At 41.3% G+C, this 24,624-nt stretch overlaps 2 protein-coding genes across 3 annotated transcripts in view; one reads left to right on the top strand and one right to left on the bottom strand.

The window, feature by feature from the left end:
* Positions 1–24,624, top strand: part of LOC126252546 (protein yellow-like) — a 74,463-nt gene that overhangs the window by 13,619 nt on the left and 36,220 nt on the right. For both annotated transcript variants that reach the window (XM_049953444.1, XM_049953445.1), the window contains exon 2: positions 20,245–20,564. In XM_049953444.1, coding sequence (XP_049809401.1) covers positions 20,258–20,564 — 307 coding nt within the window. In that variant the 5' untranslated portion in view covers positions 20,245–20,257. The remainder of the gene's footprint in view (positions 1–20,244; positions 20,565–24,624) is intronic.
* Positions 1–24,624, bottom strand: part of LOC126252529 (probable G-protein coupled receptor No9) — a 778,809-nt gene that overhangs the window by 729,492 nt on the left and 24,693 nt on the right. The gene's annotated exons all lie outside the window — the stretch shown is intronic.

Genomic DNA, 24,624 nt, shown 5'->3' with positions numbered 1-24,624 from the left:
CGGTATTAAATGGTATTTGTAATGCTTTCTGTAAGTGTGACTTATTTTTAGTCCGGTGGTCTTACTTTCTAATCGAGATTGATTTATTCAACATCATACGGCATTTTACGTATGCTCAAAAACCGGATTTTAAAAACAGTACAGAATTCTTTCGATCACATTAGCAGAAAGATCATGGAACATGTGACAACATCTGCATCAAATTCATTCTCCCGTGGATCAAGGTCGCTCGGAAAACTGAAAATGGCGACCGGAATCTTACAGGAAAAGTCAGGAAGTGGCGATTCTCTTAATTGCCGAGCTCTAAGCTTTAAGATGTTCAAATGGCTCTAAGCTCTATGGGACTTATCATCTGATCGTCATCAGTCCCCTAGACTTAGAACTACTTGAGCCTAACTAACCTAAGGACGCCACACACATATATGCTAGAGGCAGGGTTCAAACCTGCGACCAGAGCAGCATCGCGGTTGCAGACTGAAGCGCCAGAACCGCTCGGCCACAGCGGCCGGCTCTAACTTTAAGGGTCCATGCATAAGGAACTGAATAAGGTACACCTCCTCTGAATGGTGTCGCAGACGTACTCAGTACCATTGACATCAGATAAACCTGGAGCAACATAACTGCACTCTCGTTTCGTGATACCATCGTAACACAATATACGGGAGAAACGGGGTGGTGCACTGTCCTGCTGAAATCACTGGTGGTTTGCAGAGTACAGTTGACAGACAAATAAATGTGTATGATCAAACACTAAGTTCCTCCACAGATTCTCAATGAGAGACGATGGTGGAATGTTAGGTGTCCCACTTCATCCCATGCAAATATCTTCGGACAAAGCACATCTATATCATCTGTCATAATTGTGTTCTGTTGTAACACCAAACAGACTAATTCATACGTAGCAAATTATCTGTTTTATTTTTTCGAATTCATTCTTCAGATAAATGTACGTATATTTTTATTTTATTGTAAATTATTCCTTGGAATATATGAAATAATATTCTTGCAAACTACTGAAAACAGTTTTGTAAATGTCAGATCTTTGTATTGTATAATAACCAAAGTTGTTGTTGTTGTTCTTGTGGTCTTCAGTCCTGAGACTAGTTTGATGCAGCTCTCCATGCTACTCATCCTGTGCAAGCTTCTTCATTTCCCAGTACTTACTGCAACCTACATCCTTCAAATGGTTCAAATGGCTCTGAGCACTATGGGACTCAACTGCTGAGGTCATTAGTCCCCTAGAACTTAGAACTAGTTAAACCTAACTAACCTAAGGACATCACAAACATCCATGCCCGAGGCAGGATTCGAACCTGCCACCGTAGCGGTCTTGCGGTTCCAGACTGCAGCGCCTTTAACCGCACGGCCACTTCGGCCGGCCCCCTACATCCTTCGGAATCTGCTTAGTGTATCCATCTCTTGGTCTTCCTCTACGATTTTTACCCTCCACGCTGCCCTCCAATACCAAACTGGTGATCCCTTGATGCCCCAGAACATGTCCTACCAACCGATCACTTCTTTTTGTCAAGTTGTGCCACAAACTCCTCTTCTCCCCAATTCTATTCAATATCTCCTCATAAGTTATGTGATCTACCCATCTAATCTTGAGCATTCTGCTGTAGCACCACATTTTGAAAGCTTCTATTCTCTTCTTGTCCAAAATATTTATCGTCCATGTTTCAGTTCCATACATGGCTACACTCCATACAAATACTTTTAGAAACGACTGCCTGACACTTAAATCTACACTCGATGTTAACAAATTTCTCTTCTTCAGAAACGCTTTCCTTTCCATTGCCAGTCTACATTTTATATTCTCTCTACTTCGACCATCATCAGTTATTTTGCTCCCCAAATAGCAAAACTCATTTACTACTTTAAGTGTCTCATTTCCTAATCTAATTCCATCAGCATCACCCGACTTAATTCGACTACATTCCATTATCCTCGTTTTGCTTTTGTTGATGTTCATCTTATATCCTCCTTTCAAGACACTGTCCATTCCTTTCAACTGCTCTTCCAAGTCTTTTGCTGTCTCTGACAGAATTACAATGTCATCGGCGGACCTCAAAGTTTATATTTCTTCTCCATGGATTCTAATTCCTACTCCAGTTTTTTCTTCTTTTTTTTTTTTGTTTCCTTTACTGCTTGCTCAATATACAGATTGAATAACATCGGGGAGAGAAAGATTGTCTGAATAGTACCAGCTTGTATGGCAAGCGAGCGTGCGGGTGAGGTGTCGCAAGTTATAGTAAATGAGGTCGGACGAGAAGTAGCTATAAGTGTAAGGAAAGTAAGTGCATAAATGGCGTGGTGACGATACGTATATTATGGATACAATAAGCAGGCAGTCGTATGAGACATAGAAGATGTTTATTCGAGGAGAAGTCTTAATAGGATTATGAAATGAAGAGTACTGTTTGGCCAAATGGATTAAAATTAGCTCATAACTAGAAGGAGGGCCTTTTGCCTGATAACTGTTACACCAAACCACTGCGCCGCGCCAACAGCTGCTCCATCTGAAAGTAACATTGTGCCATTTCAGACATTTAGAAATGTACCATACTTTCCAGTTCGCAAAAGCAGTTTATCGAATAACACGGTGTTTCTGTGAACAATAATAATTTTCCTGTGTTAATGATTTTCCCGCTTCATTATTACGTACAGGAGGACCCTGTTCCTATCATTGCAATAAACGAGTGTCAAAATTAATGAAAGGAACTTGCGTATTAAACTCATGAACCAGCCAGAAAGTACAATTTAAATTTTGCTGTTGCAATGCAACGATGAAGTTAACAAGTGAACTGAAGATATTATTTCAGTTCTGTATGTTAACTGCTTTAATTATATTTTTGAGCATAAACTTTATTAATAATGAAAAACTGTTGTTCTTGCAAGGTAGGAGTTAATGGTATGATTTAAAAGTGAAATGATACGAGCGCCGACCCCTTTAAGGACAGAAGTTAGGAAACTGACTACGTTGGGCTGAAATTAAGTTAACATAACAATTACTGATACTAAAACGTAGACTTTCAGGGCCTTAAATGTCATGTCCATTATAATTATCCGGGCCATTATGTCGTGGTCGCTTGATGAATTCTGTGTCAATTCTAGCCGGTTCCACAAACATCTGAATAGTATAAACTCGAGAATTCAATTTACAATGGAGGAGGAGGTAGACGGCAAATTACATTTCCTCGATGTGCTTGTTTTTAGAAACGAAAATGATAGTTTGGTCCACTCAGTATACCTGAAACTCACGCACACGGACCGTTATTTGCACCGGGATTCGAACCACCACCCACAACAGAAGCGGGGTGTTATGAAGACGTTAGCGGACAGAGCTAGAAATATTTGTGAACCTGAGTTGCTCGACTCTGAGATGGAACATCTCCACAATGCACTAATGAAGAACGGATATTCGTCCGCCGAAATAAAACGTGCGTTGAGACAGCCACATAGAAACCCTAGTGAAGTACAGGCTACTGCAAAATGTAAGGTTTTCCTCCTGTTTGTTAAAATGTAACGGAAAGAATAGGGAGGATCTTGACGAAGCGGAATATTACCGTAATTTACAAGCCCACCAGGAAGATACAGGAATACCTTATGCCTGCCAAGGACGCTCGCAAACCATTGGAAAAAGCTGGAGTGTACAGCTGTGGAGATGTTTATGTGGGTACCACTAAAAGAACTGTTTCTAAACGTTTGGAAGAGCACAAGGGCAATTGTAGAAGAGGAGAAACGGAATGATCAGCTGTTCCGGAGCATGCTTTCCAGCCAGGTAACCACCATATTCGTTTCGAGGAGACGCAAGTACTAGCGGCCACAAGCGGATATTACGAAAGGCTCTACAGGGAGGCAATCGAAATCGCCAAACACCCTAATAATTTCAATCGAAATGAGGAGGGCGTGAAATTAAACGGTATATGGATGCCGGTGTTGAAGAAGATGTGTACCACCCGTCCACCACTGGGTGATGGCAACGGCGATCGACGGCAGCGGACAGCGGCCAATTGCACTGAAGTTTTAAAAACACGTGACGTCACGCCTCGGCGCGGGAGCGCGCGGACACGGAATTTAGCGGCAGTCAGTAGCGATCCAGTGGGTGTGTTGGACCTTCCATCGAGCTACAGACCCCTTTGAAGGTGTCCCCGGCAGACGGGGACGAAACGTTGGGAATTGACACAGAACTCATCAACCGACCACGGCATAACAGCCCGAATAATTATAATGGACATAACAATTACTACGCGTTAGTGGGCGACAACGGTCAATGCACAAACGGGAGCTCAGTTGAAATTGCCGGAGGTTATAAAATCTTTGAAAGTGGATTATCATAGTATTGAACATAAGTAATCTCACCTGCAAGATGTAACGCGGTAACGCTTGAGAAACGTTACTCACTATAATGTTCACTGTCAATAGGTTATATTAACTCCTTTCGCTAACGGAAAATACAAGAATTAAATAAGCCAACGCCGAAAATATGGAAGCTATGACCTCATAGCAGATCTTAGGTTCCGTATTTTGCCTTCTTATCAAGAACTGACGGCTGAATGTTTCTTCCACCTTCTTCAGTTTGAGTTCGTCGAGTTTCGTAGATAATTTATGGAAAAAGTGAGATGCTTAATTTCTAAGAATTTAAGCATCTCATTTTTCCACATAATACCTTTACTTAATGAGTTGCTCGCCATAAAGATCTAACGACAAAAATTTACATTTGCTCAGAATATGTAGCCAGTTCTTCGAGTGGATCAAGATCTTATTAACAGGATGTGCAGCATTTTGCTCTGTAAGGAGCGAATGGTTCAGAGCTGCCTCGGTAAAGTATGATGTTCCGGATTTTATTTGCATTCCATCTTAATGGATTATCAGATATTAGCTGTAATAAAGGTAACAGAAAAAGGTAAAGTCTGTGGGTCAGCGCACGTCAGCGGTCTACTGGCCTGATTGTAGGTGGAGTGCAGACTTTCTTCGTTCCAGCAGCGGGAAGGGGAGGGTGGCAAACCCATTGCCCGGCCGTCTTTTATCTCTCGGAAGGATCCCCAGTATTGATTTGATAGCACGCTGAGTGGACCTGGGCAGTTGTGGAAGGACGGAAAGTAGAAAAAATCCGCACCCATATCCGGGATCGAATCTGGGACAACGAGGGTACCCTACTCGCTAACCCATGATGGCCACATTAGTCGCAGTACTGACGAAATGTGTGGGATGCCTATGTGGTTGGCCTAATTAGGGAAATTAATCTTATAAAAGCAAACGGAATGTGAAATATTATAGGACTGATTGGCTCGCAGAATAGTAAAAGAGACTTTCAGATGGCATATACACGAAGAAACATATCTCATGTATTTTGTGTAAACCTCCACACAAACATCCAAAGAGTGATTTTAACGGTGGACTCTGAGAATATTGTGAAACGCTTAACCTTGCAAATCTTACGTTGGACGGAGAAGGGGGGAGGTACACAGCAATCGTCCATTTCACGCTTAAAATGTGAACATAACATAAAGCGGTTATCATGGATGACATAATGCAATCGGTGAAAAAGGGCCATGTACAATTTTTTCAGGTTACATTTACCGGATATAACTGATCTTTGTATCTGTTCGCAGTGTTTGCGGTAACAAGGGCTCATATCACATCAGTATACATGCTCGTGAGATGGATGATGAGTTAGAGAAGTAGCCATGTCCAGAGATGACTCCACAGAAGTCCAGATAAACAACAGCTTTGATGCGTCCGTCGTTTAGCTTCATAAACGCGAAGACAGAAGATAGTCTGAACTTCAAGACCTGGTGACCTGGCTGCTACAAAAGCGATGCTACCTGAGAGTGCTTCTATGGTAGCAAAACCAAAATGAAGTTTCAGATGTCTCCGTACGGCCTCTTCATTTTCCGTAGCAATTCTCGTAGAATTATTGAAGCCGAGCAATTCATTCCTGGACTCACTGCCTTCTAGTTTCCGTTGTTCAAAGGATGATGTAAGACAGGTCTTCCAAAGAAACAACCAAATAGTGGACCTGTTCCAATAAAAAGTAAGAAACTAGACGATGTAGAAATGTTCTGTACTGCATACTTGACGAAAAGAAACCATTTTATAACATTATGAATAAACCTTTATGCTGGTAACACACTCTGTTATTGCTATTATGAATATGAATAATATAAAGTTGCATATCACAATACTTCCACTCCAAACAGAACGCTAGTTGCCTCTTCAACATCATCAAGTTCGAAAAAGAGTCACCTCCAGTTCTTTCATACTGGATTATTGTCCACACCCGATGGCTAAATTATGGTGTATATTGTTTCACCTACATAGCATCTTCACGACACGATGCTTAAACCCATTGTGCAGTAACACAAATATTTTGTGTCTACTGAAAAATTTATTTTCTGGGACGTAACCCCATTTCCAACTCAATTCAATTCAGTTACCCCCTTCAATACATTTTATACTCAAATGAGAAGTATAGCAGTCTACGTACAATTGGATCATGAAGTGTATAGTAGCTTACGTACATTCGGCTCATGAAGGCGTTGACTGTGAAATGACACCCGCATTTTCTTGTCACTATAATTTCGTGCCATATCGGAGATTTTAGAAAATTTCCACTGGGTGATTCACTTACAGAGAGGAAAACTCACAGTTCTGAAAGTAATAATATGAAAATTTTTAAGAGCGCGTATGCAGAGCATAAATGAAGTACAATGTTATTTCTGGTTCAGTGCCAAAATCTGAAGCCGGAATTCGGATTGATGTGAAAACATCCATCTGAATCGTTTCACCCGGATTTTTCTTTTTGTTTAGTTCGTCGAGTGAGGCACAGCAGAATAAAGCTTTTCAGTGTGTTTTTATGCAGGATGGAATGGTCCACATAACACTTGTAAGAGGAATAACGAGAATTAATTTAGGTAGTTACGGCCAAGCCGCACACCGATACTGCTGCAGACAATATAGTATTAATTCAAGTTAACAACTCGTTGGGGACTCTTTATTTTGCTTAGGAAAACACGGCTAACGCTGAACAAACGCGATTGTACGGCGTTTCCCTGGAAGGTCAGAGTTTGCTCTGAAAACACCTGTCTGCGCCATTGTGGCGTGTACTCTCCCCTACATTAACAACTCTCTTCGCTGCTGTGCAAGCTGAAGCAGCTGATAACAGCAATTAATTAGCATGCGTGGAAACTTCTCGATCCAGAAAGCATAGTTTCGTTAAGAACTCCACGTGGGTACGAAAACAGTTTATTTTGCTTTGTACCATTAATCTCACCAACAGAGCAAAACCCATGGTCTCTAACAACACTAAAATACTTTGATACATTTTAGTTAAATAGATTCAATGCAAATCATTCTTCATAGTGATAAAACTAGATCTTCATTTTTTTGTTTCTATTTGTTCTCTTAGAATAATCATGAATTTTAATCGCAATTATTGTTTCCAGGATGTGCATTATAATCTAATCAGTATTTCCATTATGATAGGGATGAGGATAAAATACACTGCATTACACGTCGGGCATGTATTGATGTCACAATGTTACATATACTTACTGCAGTACATTAACTTCTTCATAATGTGTGGATAATATCGCTCCCATAGGTGCATAAAAAAATTAAACACTGTGTCAAAACTTCAAAGTAAATGGTGAAGAACTCATATATATATATATATATATATATATATATATATATATATATATATATATATATATATATACTCCTGGAAATGGAAAAAAGAACACATTGACACCGGTGTGTCAGACCCACCATACTTGCTCCGGACACTGCGAGAGGGCTGTACAAGCAATGATCACACGCACTGCACAGCGGACACACCAGGAACCGCGGTGTTGGCCGTCGAATGGCGCTAGCTGCGCAGCATTTGTGCACCGCCGCCGTCAGTGTCAGCTAGTTTGCCGTGGCATACGGAGCTCCATCGCAGTCTTTAAGACTGGTAGCATGCCGCGACAGCGTGGACGTGAACCGTATGTGCAGTTGACGGACTTTGAGCGAGGGCGTATAGTGGGCATGCGGGAGGCCGGGTGGACGTACCGCCGAATTGCTCAACACGTGGGGCGTGAGGTCTCCACAGTACATCGCTGTTGTCGCCAGTGGTCGGCGGAATGTGCACGTGCCCGTCGACCTGGGACCGGACCGCAGCGACGCACGGATGCACGCCAAGACCGTAGGATCCTACGCAGTGCCGTAGGGGACCGCACCGCCACTTCCCAGCAAATTAGGGACACTGTTGCTCCTGGGGTATCGGCGAGGACCATTCGCAACCGTCTCCATGAAGCTGGGCTACGGTCCCGCACACCGTTAGGCCGTCTTCCGCTCACGCCCCAACATCGTGCAGCCCGCCTCCAGTGGTGTCGCGACAGGCATGAATGGAGGGACGAATGGAGACGTGTCGTCTTCAGCGATGAGAGTCGCTTCTGCCTTGGTGCCAATGATGGTCGTATGCGTGTTTGGTGCCGTGCAGGTGAGCGCCACAATCAGGACTGCATACGACAGAGGCACACAGGGCCAACACCCGGCATCATGGTGTGGGGAGCGATCTCCTACACTGGCCGTACACCACTGGTGATCGTCGAGGGGACACTGAATAGTGCACGGTACATCCAAACCGTCATCGAACCCATCGTTCTACCATTCCTAGAGCGGCAAGGGAACTTGCTGTTCCAACAGGACAATGCACGTCCGCATGTATCCCGTGCCACCCAACGTGCTCTAGAAGGTGTAAGTCAACTACCCTGGCCAGCAAGATCTCCGGATCTGTCCCCCATTGAGCATGTTTGGGACTGGATGAAGCGTCGTCTCACGCGGTCTGCACGTCCAGCACGAACGCTGGTCCAACTGAGGCGCCAGGTGGAAATGGCATGGCAAGCCGTTCCACAGGACTACATCCAGCATCTCTACGATCGTCTCCATGGGAGAATAGCAGCCTGCATTGCTGCGAAAGGTGGATATACACTGTACTAGTGCCGACATTGTGCATGCTCTGTTGCCTGTGTCTATGTGCCTGTGGTTCTGTCAGTGTGATCATGTGATGTATCTGACCCCAGGAATGTGTCAATAAAGTTTCCCCTTCCTGGGACAATGAATTCACGGTGTTCTTATTTCAATTTCCAGGACTGTATATATATACAGGGTGAGTCACCCAACATTACAGCTGGATATATTTCGCAAACCACATCAAATACTGACGAATCGATTGCACAGACAGAACGTGAGGAGAGGGGCTAGCGTAATTGGTTAATACAAACCATAAAAAAATGCACGGAAGTATGTTTTTTAACACACACCTACGTTTTTTTAAATGAAACCCCGTTAGTTTTGTTAGCACATCTGAACATATAAACAAATACGTAATCAGTGCCGTTTGTTGCATTGTAAAATGTTAATTACATCCGGAGATATTGTGACCTAAAGTTGACGCTTGAGTACCACTCCTCCGCTGTTCGATCGTGTATACCGGAGAGCACCGAATTACGTAGGGATCCAAAGGGAACGGTGATGGACCTTAGGTACAGAAGAGACTGGAACAGCACATTACGTCCACATGCTAACACCTTTTTATTGGTCTTTTTCACTGAAGCACATGTACTTTACCATGAGGGGTGAGGTACACGTTCGACGGGCGTTTCATGGAGGACGCATAAATTGGCCAGCCCGTTCTCCTGATCTCACACCTCTGGTCTTCTTTCTGTGGGGTACGTTAAAGGAGAATGTGTACCGTGATGTGCCTACAACCCCAGAGTATATGAAACAACGTACTGTGGCAGCCTTCGGCGACATTACACCAGATGTACTGCGGCGTGTACGACATTCATTACGCCAGAGTTTGCAATTGTGTGCAGCAAATGATGGCCACCACATTGAACATCTATTGGCCTGACATGTCGGGACACACTCTATTGAGAACGGAAACCACTTGTGTACGTGTGCCTCACCCCTCATGGTAATGTACATGTGCTTCAGTGAAAAAGATCAATAAAAAGGTGTTAGCATGTGGACGTAATGTGCTGTTCCAGTCTCTTCTGTACCTAAGGTCCATCACCGTTCCCTTTGGATCCCTATGTAATTCGGTGCTCTCCGATACGATCGAACAGCGAAGGAGTGGTACTCAAGCGTCAACTTTAGGTTACAATATCTCCGGATGTAATTAACATTTTACAATGCAACAAACGGCACTGATTACGTGTTTGTTTATATGTTCAGATGTGCTAACAAAACTAACGGGGTTCCATTTAAAAAAACGTAGGTTTGTGTTAAAAAACATACTTCCGTGCATTTTTTTATGGTTTGTATTAACCAATTACGCTAGCCCCTCTTCTCACGTTCGGTCTGTGCAATCGATTCGTCAGTATTTGATGGGGTTTACGAAATATATCCAGCGGTAACGTTAGGTGACTCACCCTTTATATATATATATATATATATATATATATATATATACCATTTGTAGTTTTATTTATGTAGATGTAAATATTCGTTTCTTGCAGAATCTAAATTCTCCAAAACTTCTTCAATGATTGTTTTGAAATTTTGACATGACATTGTATTCGAAAATACATACAAATGTTCTTCACAGTTGCTTTGACATTTTAACAAGACATTGGACGGGACTGTGGCCCTGTTGCTATACCTGCTGGAGTGACACATATATATATATGTGGCACTGTACAATAATGTAATAATTATAGGTGAACTTTATACACGAATTTAATGTTTGTTTCGTCAAAATCTGAAGTCTCCAAAATGTAAATAGAATATGTCTTTCAAATATAAAACTGTTTTTGTATACATATTTTAATATATGTAATATATAAATAAATTGTAATATGTAAAGTGGAAAACTCTATTATCAAAAATTTCGAAAAGCTGTTGACCAATTTACTTCAAAGTGTTACTCTAACAAACGTTTGCACACATAGGTAATATCTGTAATATATAAGTATGTATTTTTCAGGATAAAATTCAGTTGTCAGTTGCAAACATATTTTTATAATACTTTGCCAGATTCAGCAGAATAATCTGTCGTCTTCAGAAGCCTACAAAATTAGCGATATTATAAATATTTAGAGCTTGGCTATACATTTATGTGAAGTGTAAAAGGTTTTTTGTACAGAAACTAAGTTAGTATTGATTTGATATCAGTATCACCTTACAGATGCATAATATCATGATATGTCAAGAAATTTACATGTTGCGTGTGATTATTGTAAACAAAAACTGACAGTTTACAGTAATTGAATAGTATGTTCATTGAGCTGTTGTGTTAGTAGCAATGAACATATATAAAAGCATCTTAAAAGTATACAAATCTGTTATACATAATGCACAGGAAAAAACATGGCAAACAGTACTACCATATAAAAGGAATTGGTTAATTTTCACATTTTACAAGAAATTATATGCAATCAAAACTGTGTTTCTTACTGTAAGTTGATCATTCAACAAATCTTTTGAATTATGGGGCTTATATGAATTATGGGACTTACATGAATTATCGCCGTCTCTGTTGAGCAAATGCTCCGGAATGTGGGACCAAAAAACCTCCCTGCCTGTGCTCTATAAAAAATTTGGACATATTACAACGTATTTTATACACTCCAGATTTGAGAAATTTGTCACCCGGGAGTTTCTCATTATGTATAAGGAGCAACTTGGCAGCATCATTGCTGGTAAAGCACAGATTTCGAATCTTATAAATACATTAGATATGCAGTATGAAATGTCACCTATAAATGGGATTGTAGTGCATTTCTTAACAGTAACGCCATTTTTATTGAGTGTAGTGCAGTTTATATTCTTACTGGTTTTGTTATTATAAAGTTTTCGTTCAAAGGATGCTTGATAGCCGCGCGGAATTAGCCGAGCGGTCTAAGGCGCTGCAGTCATGGACTGTGCGGCTGATCCCGGATGAGGTTCGAGTCCTCCCTCGGGCATGGGTGTGTGTGTTTGTCCTTAGGATAATTTACGTTAAGTAGTGTGTAAGCTTAGGGACTGATGACTTTTGCAGTTAAGTCACATAAGATTTCACACACACTTGAACATTTTTTTTAATGCTTGATATCCGTCTTTGAACTCCATATACTTGAAGTTATTAAGTGCAATAGCAGAAGAGGTTAGTGGCACCTCAGTAATAAGGTCGATCATAGCTTGTAAGAATCTCACTTTGTGCATAAAGGTGTAAGCAGGTGAGACATGAATGATGTTATGTGTTGTAATCGGTTTCCTGAACTATCAGAGTTGAGTTTGCCACCTACTAAACATGATATGTCAAGAAATTTACATGTTGCGTGTGATTATTGTAAACAAAGACTGACAGTTTACAGTAACTGAATTATATGTTCATTGAGCTGTTGTGTTAGTAGCAATGAACATGTGTAAAGGCATCTTAAAAGTATATATTACAGGAAACTATATATATGCAATGTCATTCTCTTTGAGAAACAGAAGAGAGACGATTAAGTCTCTAAAATATGTCACTTTCCCTCCTGGCCACATACTCACATCTTTTGATATTACAAATCTCTACACTAACATTCCTACATATACAAAACTATCCATATAATTGAAAACAATTTCACTAAGTACAAGAAACTGAATTCAAATGAAATTAAAGAATTTATAAGATTTTTGAGAGTTATTCTAAGGCACAACTACTTCGGTTTCAATGGTCACCTACATCAACAAGATGAAGTCCTTGCTATTGTGAACTGTCTTGCTGGGCTTTGTTCCTTACATTTCCATTAATAATTTTGAAATAAGTTTTTTTTTTAGTTCCTATCCCATTCTAGCCAATAGCATTACATTTTACATATGATATGTCGATGGTACCATCACTGTTTTAAAAGAAGATGTGAAGGATATCAAATTAGTTATTGACTCACTGAAGTGCGTCCATCCTTAAACTAAATTTACATATGAAATACGAAATCAACATAATGAACTGAGTTTTATGGATGTGAGACTATTTGTAGTAGATGGTACTATTAACTTTGATATTTAGAGGAAACCCACCACAAAAGGTAACATTAGTCATGTCTCTTCTTGTCACGACTTGAAGCATTCTTTCTCGCGACGATCGACCATATTACTGAGCTGCTGCTAACCGTATGGCATTCTTCCACACGATAATCGACCACATTACTGAGCTGACGCTAACCCCATCAGCTATTGCTGCAGAACTTAATAACTAAAAGTATAAAGCGTTGAAAAACGGATATCAAGCATACCTTGTACAAAAAATTTATGATACTAACATAAACAAGAACAAACATTTCTATACGCTCAATAAAAATGGCCTTACAATTAAAGAATATGCTACAATCCCAATTTTAGATGACATCTCATATCGTATAATTAATGTATTTAAAGAATATGACGTTACTATGACCTTTACCACCAATAATGCCAGCGAGTTGCTCTTTACGAGGGGTGTGAGAAAGGTAATGAGACAGGCAGCACTGTGAGCATTCTGACAACGTTGTGATGTTCTGCGTGTGTAGACCGGTGTGTTCATACCTTGCAGACGCTCAGTCTGAGTTCCACCTCCGCACAGCCATCACGTGGTATCTGATAGCGCCATCACAGATGTTTTTGTTGTGTGTTACGAAGATGGAAAGCGGAATTTAGAGCAAATTCATGCCACCAAAGTTTATGTTAAACTTGTGGAATTCGCCAGTGTGATTTTTGAAAATCGGAAACAGGCCTAAGTGGAAAACACCTTTTCAAGTGCACAAGATTTTCGCTGACACAAATTATTTTTGGAAGGCAGAGGAACGTCGAAGATGAACATCGCCCAGGGAGACCATCAGCTACAAAAACCGACGGAAACTTCTTGAAAGATCAGACCGACGTTTAACAATAAATATAATGGATGACTTATTAAACTTGAACACTTTCACCGTACATCAATTTTTTTCCGAAGTTTGGCAAATACGAAATGTTTGTACGAAAATGGTGCCGAAAAACGTCACAACTGAGCAAAAAGACAATCGAAGAAACGTGTGCGTTGATCTTAAGGCGATTGCCAAAGACCACGAATGGATCAGTCGTATGATCAGAGGTGATGAATCCTGAATCCTTGAATTTTTAGTACGATACTGCGACTAAGTGGCAAAGAGAAGAGTGGCACACGAAGACATCTCTTCGACTGAAAAAAGTCTAATGAGCAAATCAAGGATCAAAACAACGCTGATTTGCCTTTCTGACAATAGGGGTATTGTGCATAAAGAATTTGTTCCCCAAGGACAAACTGTTAACCAAGTGTTTTACAAAGATGGGCTTGAATCGCTCAGGAAAAACGTGAATCGAGTGAGACCGGACATTGCTGACAAGTGTATGACGCATCAAGACAACGCCTCATGTCACACAGCAACTTCCATCGCCATATTATTGGTCTCGAAAGGATTTCTTGTGTTCCACAGCTCTGTATTCATCTGATATGAATCCTTGTTCTTTCTTCTTATCCTGAAATTGAAAAAGTCTTAAAAGGACGCCATTTTTGAACGCTGGAGATCATTCAAAAGAATGTGACCGACATGTTAAAAGCCTTACCACCTGAAGCCCTTCTACCAAGACTGAGAACATCGACTCCGCCGGTGTATATCTGGCAAAGAGAACTACTTTCAAGAGGACAATTTTGTTGTCTGAAAAAAAAACTTAGGTAGATAAAAAGGCAGTTTCATTACTTTTCTCATGCATGTTCTTTACATAATACCTCCAAAAGACAAATTTCTCGAATCTGGACTATACAGGGTGATTCACGAAGATTTGCAAATATTATAATATGTTATTCTACAAGTAGAACTAAAGAAAAAAGTTCATATAAACATAGGTCTGCAAATGTTTAGTTACGAAATTATGGCTAATAAAAGATTTTGCCTGAAGCTTAGCAACTTTGCTAATATGAAGCCATCGCAAAGCTGTATGAGGTTAAAGTAAAGCACGATTCCCATTTATTTTGTTGTTATTGATCTACTGAATCTAATAAAATATGTCCCAGACGTGTATCTACAGTAGTTTTCCAGAACCTCCAGAGAAGCAAAGACGCAATTTCGTAAAATTTTTTATTTGTTAACTACTTGGCCTAGTTTGTTTTTATAAATTCCAAACAACTGCACAAAGTTCTTAACAGAAGTTCTAGAGAATTTAATTTTGGAAAAATGATGGTAATAGCGTTAACTGAAACTGTATGAATGTGTCAGATAATTTGCTTTTATTAATACCATAGCACACGTGAATTCATGTTAAACCGGAAAAAGCTCAGTGTTAAGGAAATTGCACAGTCTACAAACAGTTTCACAGTACACTCACAATAAATGTTCAAAAATGTCTTCACCGAGTTCAATGCATTTAGCTGCACCTGTATGAAAAGATTTTGTTGCTCGTTTCAGTTTCACAGGGTTCCTCTTATTTCGTTTATTGCATTCATAATGCGAGCAAGCAGTGCTTCACGTTTATTGACTGTCCCCTCATAAAACTATGTCTTTCATCCATCCCCATACACAAACATTCAGTGTTGTTAAATCGGGCGATCTGGGTGGCCACGGACGTGTAGCACCACGACCAATCCATTTCTGGGGAAATTGTTCATTTAAATGTGTAGTAACGGCGTTGCTGAAATGTGGAGGCGCGGCATCAACTTGAAAATACATTTGCAATCGCATAGCAAGTAGAACATCTCCGAGCAAGCGGGACATTTCTTATTGAAGGGATCGTAAGTACGTTCGCCAGTTAGACGTCCTTGGAAAATGAATGGTCCAATCAAGTGTGCGTTGATTATACCACACCACACATTACACTAAATCGCTGTTGGGAAATTGCGTTGCACTGTTGCATGTGAGTTTACTTCAGACCATACGTGCTCGTTATGTAAATTGTTTATACCATCTCGAGTAAACTGTGCCTCATCAGTAAATATAACGTTTTTGTGTAACTGCTGATTAGTATTTAACCAATTGCCCAACTCCAAGTGAAGGGCACGATCTCCCGGTTGTAAATGATCCAATTTTTGTTTATGGTAAGGATACAGATTATTGTACTTCAGTGTACGCCATACCTTATATTGTGAAATGTCTAATCGTTGAGAGATACGTAGTGTACTGGTAATCCGGCAACGTAGAACAGCATCCGTAATATCCTCACCATTATCTTCGCGTATCGAGCTCTCGTACTAATTACGAACGCTAGGCAGAGAGTCTATCTCCAGTAACATTCGAAACACTGAGCTAATGGTTCGTGCATTCGGAATCCTCCGATTAGGATAACGTATGCGATATTCGTTAACCGCAGCCGTAGCATACCATCACATTTGCCGTAAAAAAACATCATATCGGCGCACTCCTCTGTCGTAAATTTGAAAGGCATCCTTATTTCATAAATAATCTACAAACTAGAACAGTTACTATGTGGTTTCTCTTACACTGTTGTTGTTATGTTCCTTCACTGAACAATACAGGAAACTAACTCGTTTCAAGGTTACGAAACGACTGAAACAACTCACTAACGGTTGCCAACAATGACAAAAACGTTTCTACATTCTCAATGGAAAGTAAACGAATTTACTTGCATAATAATCTTTGCTGCTCTGGATGTTCTGGAGCCGACCGGAGTGGCCGTGCGGTTCTAGGCGCCACAGTCTGGAGCCGAGCGACCGCTACGGTCGCAGGTTCGAATCCTGCCTCGGGCATGGATGTGTGTGATGTCCTTAGGTTAGGTAGGTTTAATTAGTTCTAAGTTCTAGGCGACTGATGACCTCAGAAGTTAAGTCGCATAGTGTTCAGAGCCATTTGAACCATTTTTGATGTTCTGGAAAACTACTGTAGATACACGTCTGGGACATGTTTTATTAGATTCACCACACCAATAACAAGAAAATAAATGGAAATCGTGCCTTACTTTAACCTCATACAGTTTTGTGCTGGCTTAAAATTACCGAAGTTGCTTAATTTCAAGCAAAATCTGTTATTAGCCGTAACTCCATAACTAAACATTTGCAGACCTATGTTTACATGACCTTTTTTCTTTAGTTTTACTTGTAGAAAAACATATTAAAATATTTGCTTATCTTCGTGAATCACCCTGTATAAAATACTATGTAATAGTTTTCCGTGTTTTTATATAGTACAGGACAGACAGACATGGCATTTGAGACCCACTTTTGTGAGGACTTGCTCAACAAAGACGGTAAGAATTCATAAAAGTCAACTTTTGCAAACATCACTAAATACAGAAACACACCTTTCTCCTCAGTCCTTGCTTAACACAGAAAATTTGCATATAGTTCACAAGTGCAACATAATAACCTTTTAGAAGAATTTGAAATATATAAACATTCCCATGCAAATTCAAAAGATTTGTTGAAAATATAAACTAAAGTTACTGATTGTATCGTTTCAAAAGACACTGAAGAGCGAGTTTTATTTACAATAAATTTGTCTCATTTCCGATTACTTCAGGAAGTGTCATCTGGCTACACATTCTGCAAATATTCCTGTGTTTGGCACTGGCTTTTTGCCCCTTACTTTATTTTGGCTAGCAGCAATGTAAATTTCTCGTGATAAAACAAGTCAAATTGAAGCACCACTAATATTTATTTACGTGCTTCTGGCTAAACGTATGTCTGTGTGTTTTGTGTGTACAGTTTCAGTTAAGCCGTCTGGCTGCACGATGGCAAGCAGCAACGGTGCCTCCCGCCACTGCAGTCTGTCAATCATAAAGTCATTTCGAGGTACAAAGAGACCTCCATGTCCGCGGGTTGTCAGAGCCTTAATTATTTTCCTTGCATTCCGTTCAATAACAAATTTCGTTGAAGGCGTAACGTAAGATTGAAAAGTTTTCGCTTAAATGTATTTTACACATCGCTCATTTTCATCCATTATCGAGTTGTAATCCAAGTCTGTTCATCCTCTCTAAAGATCTCGTTGTCGAAGGGACTCAATCTCCCATTATTATTCACTTTCGCTGTAGACGATCAATGGCCGTGACTTGTGGTGTTTCATTGTGCACTGGCGGCAGACTGGCCAGAGTAGTGTTCTGGTAGTCCACAAAAGCAGCAAAGTACAATTTCGGTCTCTGTATTCATGTAGTACGTTAACACTGACACTTCTCAACCTGGCCCCTAAGGTACAGTGTGGTGGAAATTGATAGCGTGGACATTTGGAGTAGAGCTGCACATTCTTCAGTCCTGTGAAGAAGGCTGTCCCGTTGCTGTTGACGCAAACAATGGGCTGCCGAAGACTGGAAACAATTTACATAAGGTCATTGTTGCTGTCTATACGAGAATGATGAGCTGAGCCTTGTTCGTCAAATAGTTGAGGAAATCTTGCTGTAGCATGCTAAATGTGGTGCAAAATTTAGCAGGTGTTTCAGTGTTCTGGAAATGATTCAGTTGCACAGAAATGGATCCTTTGGCTAAGATGCAGCTGAAAGATAATCGGCTATTGTCCTTGATCCGTTATCCTAATGACGACTGTGACGTTATGTGTACTAGTAATTTCAGTAAAGATGATAATTTTCAGGCAGCGCACTGAAACTGTGTCTCAGCATTCGACGAAGGAAAGTGAAGTAACTATGGATAGGATGAAGCTGGAAGTTGATCCGTGATGCATTTTTGGATGGCGTAACTGGTAGTGCACAGTCCGCGAAAGGGAGGAATTCATTTCCAAAGTCCAGGCCGGCACACAGACTTTATCTGTTACATACTTCGGTCCGCAGCTCGTGGTCGTGCGGTAGCGTTCTCGCTTCCCACGCCCGGGTTCCTGGGTTCGATTCCCGGCGGGGTCAGGGATTTTCTCTGCCTCGTGATGACTGGGTGTTGTGTGATGTCTTTAAGTTAGTTAGGTTTAAGTAGTTCTAAGTTCTAGGAGACTGATGACCATAGATGTTAAGTCCCATAGTGCTCAGAGCCATTTGAACCATTTTTTGTTACATACTTTCATCACAGCAAACATTGCTTTGAACACAACAGTGATAAGAGAAGTTGTCAGTGAATCTTGCGTGTGGTATTCTGATTGGAATAGTTAGATAATGACTTGTTACATACGAGAGGCAATCAAAAAGTTTCCGTTCGAGGGCACTGTTGCAGTGGATATGCAACGTAGCTCAATACAAGCGCGGACATGTAGGGAAGAGAGTAGTGGCGCATTAGTGTCTTTCCAACATGCGGGCGGTAAACGCAAAAATGTGGCAATCATTGGCGAATGAGGAATGTGTGTGGCGCAGCACGTCTGAAGAAAATCACCATTGTGGAATGGTGCGCCAAGTTCAGTACTGGTGGCGGTTCGAGTCGCCGGTCGATCTGCGAAGCCAGCCTCATCCATTACGGACAAGTGGAAGACACTCGAGCACCCGCCATATAGTTCTGATCTCTCCCCATGCGGTTGTCACCCTTCTGCTCCCTTAAAAAAGGCCTTGAACGATCGACGATCCCTGTCGGACATCGACGTGCAGTAGGCAGTTACATATTTCTTCAAGCATCAGGACACGGTGTTCTAGCGAAAGGTCATATTTAACCTGGTGCGTCGGTGGGATGGTTGTCTCAATGCTCAAGGCAATTTTGCGTAATTCGCATTCCGAATCTAGGCTGTACAGCTTTCGAAGGAAACTTTTTGATCGCCTCTTGTACATCTATATCCACTTCTACATCAACACCTACTACTTCAACATGTATATCTGTACTCTTCCAACCAAGTGGATGGTAGAGGGTAAAAGCCAATCTACATCTCATTAGCGCTTCTTCCAGTTCCATCTACATATGGAGCGTGGGAAGAATGACAGCTTCAGTGCTTCTGTGCGCGCTGTAAGTAGTCCAGTCTTGTCTTTGTAGTCCCTAGAGGAGCGATGCTTAGGCAGTTGTGTACACCCCAAATTCCTCCGTTGATTCCGATTCTTCAAACATGCAAAGTAGATAGTTGGCAGCTACTATTCTAGGTTTTGCTGCACCTACTTGTCGCTCCCCCATGTAACTGATATAGAGGGGACGATACGTGCAACCGTTCCTAGTATACATTAAATATCCTCTAATGTTCTTAATGCTGCTCCCACATATTTGAACAATACTCTTGGATGAGTGGCAAGAATGTTGTGCAAGCAGTCTCCTCTGCAGACTGGTTGCATTCTGTCAGTGTCCTGTGAATGAATCAAAGTCTTATCCAAACAACATTTCTGTCACACTGCCACCATCGTATCCGTTAATGACGAGTCTTGAAACTCTTTTATTTCCAGAGAGCGACACGTGATGGCAGTAGCGTCACAAAGAGGAGCCAGGCCACTGGCTAACGCCGTGCCTCTTGCACTCCTGGTGCTGGCAGTGGCGACGTCTGCATGTGGTAAGCAGCAGCAACAACAGCAGCAGCAGCAGAAAGAAGGCCGCTCCGACGACTGGGACTTCTTTTCGCCCATGTGGCCAGGTGTGGGCGGGCTTTCAGATGTGGCGCGGTGGCACACTCTCACGTTCGATTTCGGAGGCAACCGGACGAAGGAGCAGGAGTACCGAAACTCAGGACGCTACGACCCGCCCTCCATCCTTCTCATAGACGCCGACAGTAAGTACCGTCTTGAAATTCCAGCTACGATCCATGATAAAGACCACGCAACGCGCTCTATTAATAAGGGCAAATTTCAGAGGATTATCATAGAATTTGTTACAAATAACGCATCTGCAACACTTGATCTGATTTTCGTTGGTGTTCTTTGTTGTTATAGTGTTTAATACGAATACTGGTTTCATGCACTCCTGCACATTAGTCTATTGCATATAGTCTCCATTTCTGCTTAACCGAGAAAACCTAAATCCATCTCAACATGCACATTGTAGTCAAGCCTTGGTCTCCCTCTACAGTTTTTACCAACCACACACATAAACTGACGATTCAATGATGGCTCAGGATGTGTGTGCTCTCAGCCGACCCCTTCTTAATCCACTTGTACTATCTATTTAACTTGTTTTCAGTTTGATTCAGTAATTCTTCATTAGCTACTCGATCTAGACATCTAACCTTGAGCGTTCTGCTGTTGCAACAAATTTCAAAAGTTACTATTCTTTTCTTTTCTAGCTTTTTATCGCCAACCTTACACTTCCTTACAACGCTACAATCCAGACCTATGCCAAAAGAAAGACTTTCTAACACTTACAATGTTTCTCTTTCTGTTGTCAGTCACCGTCTGACATGCTGTCCGCTTCGGCCATCATCAGCTACTTAGCTGCCCAAACAGCAAAACATCTACGAATTTTAGTGTCTCATTTCATTATCTGATCCCCACACCGTTGCGCTGTTTAATTCTGTTTTATTCCATTACCTTTGTTTTGATTTTGTTGACATTCGTCTTGTGATGGTTCAAAAATGGTTCAAATATCTCTGATCACAATGGGACTTAACCTCTGAGGTCATCAGTCCCCTAGAACTTAGAACTACTTAAACCTAACTAACCTAAGGACATCACACACATCCATGCCCGAGGCAGGATTCGAACCTGCGACTGTAACGGTCGCGGGGTTCCAGACTGTAGCGCCTAGAACCGCTCGGCCATCCCGGCCGGCGTCTTATGATGGTCTTAAATTTATTTTCAATATTTACAAAGTTATCTTTTTCAGACATGTTTTTCTCGTTATTGCCTATTCGCATTTTATGTTCTATTTCAGCCATCTTTGCTTATTATGTAATCAAGTAACAAAATACGTAAACCGCTTTCAGCCTTTCGTTACCTAAAACCACTACACTACTTATACCAAGACATGTCCGAAAGAAGAGTAACCACAGATTGATATAATTGATTAATGAATCCACAACCGTCAGTGAGAATGCACAATATCTAAAATTAGCGAACATTGGCGCAGTGGTTAACTCAACTGCCTAACAAGCAGGGGGTTCTGGGCTAGAGTCCCCGTCTTTCACACATTTTCACTCGTCAACTACCGATTCCGCACAATGTCCAAGTGCACCTGGTATCTTCAGTTCCTTCCCTTTCCTTCCTCCTCCACCCCCCCCCCCCTTAATATAAAGCAATTACCTACGCATCACTCTGTTTAATTCCAACACACTTAGTTTACGTGTTGCACTTTTGTTGGTGTTGATCTTATAAACTTTCAGGTCACTATCTGTTCCGTTAAATAGCTCTTGAACGTTATTTCCAGTCTGTGAGAGAATTATAGTCATCGCAAAAATGAAATTTTTTATTTGGTTTCCTTAAACCTTAATTAGCTGTCCAAATTTCTCCTTGATTTACTTCACAGCTTACTCCACGTACAGACTGAATAAAATAGGGGGGGTGGGGGGTGGGGGTTGTGGTAGGTTGCCATCATATGTCAATCCATTATCAACTACTGGTTCCCTTTCGCGTCCTTCGCCTTATAATTGCAGTCTGATTTATGTACCTGTTGCACTTAATCTTTCGTTCCATGTATTTTTATTTCTGCTACCTCCAGAATTCCAAAGAGTGTATTTCAGTCAAACTGTCATACGCAGTTCTGAAAATTAAACAATTGGTTCTTCAATCTTTGTTCCAAATACTGAGAATACCCTAACAACCGCTTTTTGGCCGCTAATACTGAGAAGCCGCATGATGTTGAAGACTTTTTATTTATGCGTTTACAGCATGGCCCGTCAACAGAATGTCTGCCAAAAAATTCACTAATGTCATGAAAGTACAACAAACAGATGACGTTTTAAGAGCGAACATAACTAAATTTATCGACAAACAAGTTTACATACCAAAGAAAAGAATTGTACACAGAGTATTGCTAAGTGGTAACAATCGTAACATGATTTTCAAATGACCGAGTGTTGACATTGTAAAAACCGGCTATGATAAAATGCCGCCGGGTGGAATAGTTCTGCCGGCCGGAGTGGCCGAGTGATTCTGGGCGCTACAGTCTGGAACCGCGCGACCGCTACGGTCGCAGGTTCGAATCCTGCCTCGGGCATGCATGTGTGTGATGTCCTTAGGTTAGTTAGGTTTAAGTAGTTCTAAGCTCTAGGGGACTGATGACCTCAGAAGTTGAGTCCCATGGTGGAGCCATTTGAACCATTTTTTGGAATAGTTCTACTGGTGTTGGACACTTACATTAAAATTAGAGCAATAACAGCCCTCGGTCGCAAAAAAGACGTCTTTTGACATAGGTTTCTGCACTACTATGAGTGTCTTGTACAGAAGTAATTCTATTTCAAAAAATTTGTGGTAAAAGCTTTATCGCTTGATCTTATTGATACGTGACATGTAAGTTTTGTTTCTTTTTTGTACTGCTAGTCAGTACTTATACTTCAAAAAAAAAATTTTTACTATAATTTTGTACTTATGTCATAGGCCAGTCTGAGTGTTTTAGTTCTGATGAAGGCACTCATAATAGGACCGAAACCTAGATCAAAATACTTCTTTTTGCGACCGAGGGCTGTTACTGCTTTAATTTTACTTTGTAAACGGTCACTGACCACGTAGCCACGTTCAAAAACTTAAAACTTACATTAAAAGGCGACGGTCAGTTATTAACAAAATTAGGGTCACAAATAAAGTAGCAGTAAACCCTTTTAAGGGAAATCAACAATCACATTTAGAAGTGGGCAAACAACATCTGATACGAGCAACGGGTGTTGGGAAAGCGAGCCGACATGGTGTAATGAATAAATCTTAGCTCACACAGGTTACAGCCAACGAAGTACAGCGTTGGCAAACCTATTACTTATATACAGTGGAGAGACCCACTGTAAGTCTGTCAGTTATCGGGCAACTACATAATTAAGGTAAAGGAGAAGTTTCTTTTACGACAGAAAGAAGGCGTGGGCGAATATGCACCGGAACGGGGATATGGACAGTGTGGGGGTATAGGGAAAGGGGAGACACTCTTTACTGACGTACAGTTGCAAAACACAGATCAAGTCACATTATAATAAAAGTATCTTAAACATTTGTAAATTACAAGCAAACAATGAAAAAAAGCGATAATGTTCAACAGGCCTTACGAGAGAGCGCCCACTCCAGATGAGATAAATAGGATGAAATGGAATGCACTTACAAATACCGTGGAACAAATGCTAACATTTTAAACAAGGACATGTTTGACAGAATAGGCACGTAATACACTCCTGGAAATTGAAATAAGAACACCGTGAATTCATTGTCCCAGGAAGGGGAAACTTTATTGACACATTCCTGGGGTCGGATACATCACATGATCACACTGACAGAACCACAGGCACATAGACACAGGCAACAGAGCATGCACAATGTCGGCACTAGTACAGTGTATATCCACCTTTCGCAGCAATGCAGGCTGCTATTCTCCCATGGAGACGATCGTAGAGATGCTGGATGTAGTCCTGTGGAACGGCTTGCCATGCCATTTCCACCTGGCGCCTCAGTTGGACCAGCGTTCGTGCTGGACGTGCAGACCGCGTGAGACGACGCTTCATCCAGTCCCAAACATGCTCAATGGGGGACAGATCCGGAGATCTTGCTGGCCAGGGTAGTTGACTTACACCTTCTAGAGCACGTTGGGTGGCACGGGATACATGCGGACGTGCATTGTCCTGTTGGAACAGCAAGTTCCCTTGCCGGTCTAGGAATGGTAGAACGATGGGTTCGATGACGGTTTGGATGTACCGTGCACTA

This window comes from Schistocerca nitens, chromosome 4 (genome assembly GCF_023898315.1).
Source record: "Schistocerca nitens isolate TAMUIC-IGC-003100 chromosome 4, iqSchNite1.1, whole genome shotgun sequence".
Taxonomy (NCBI): domain Eukaryota; kingdom Metazoa; phylum Arthropoda; class Insecta; order Orthoptera; family Acrididae; genus Schistocerca; species Schistocerca nitens.
The sequence above is the reverse complement of the archived record's forward strand: the minus strand, read 5'-3'. Positions and strand labels throughout refer to the sequence as shown.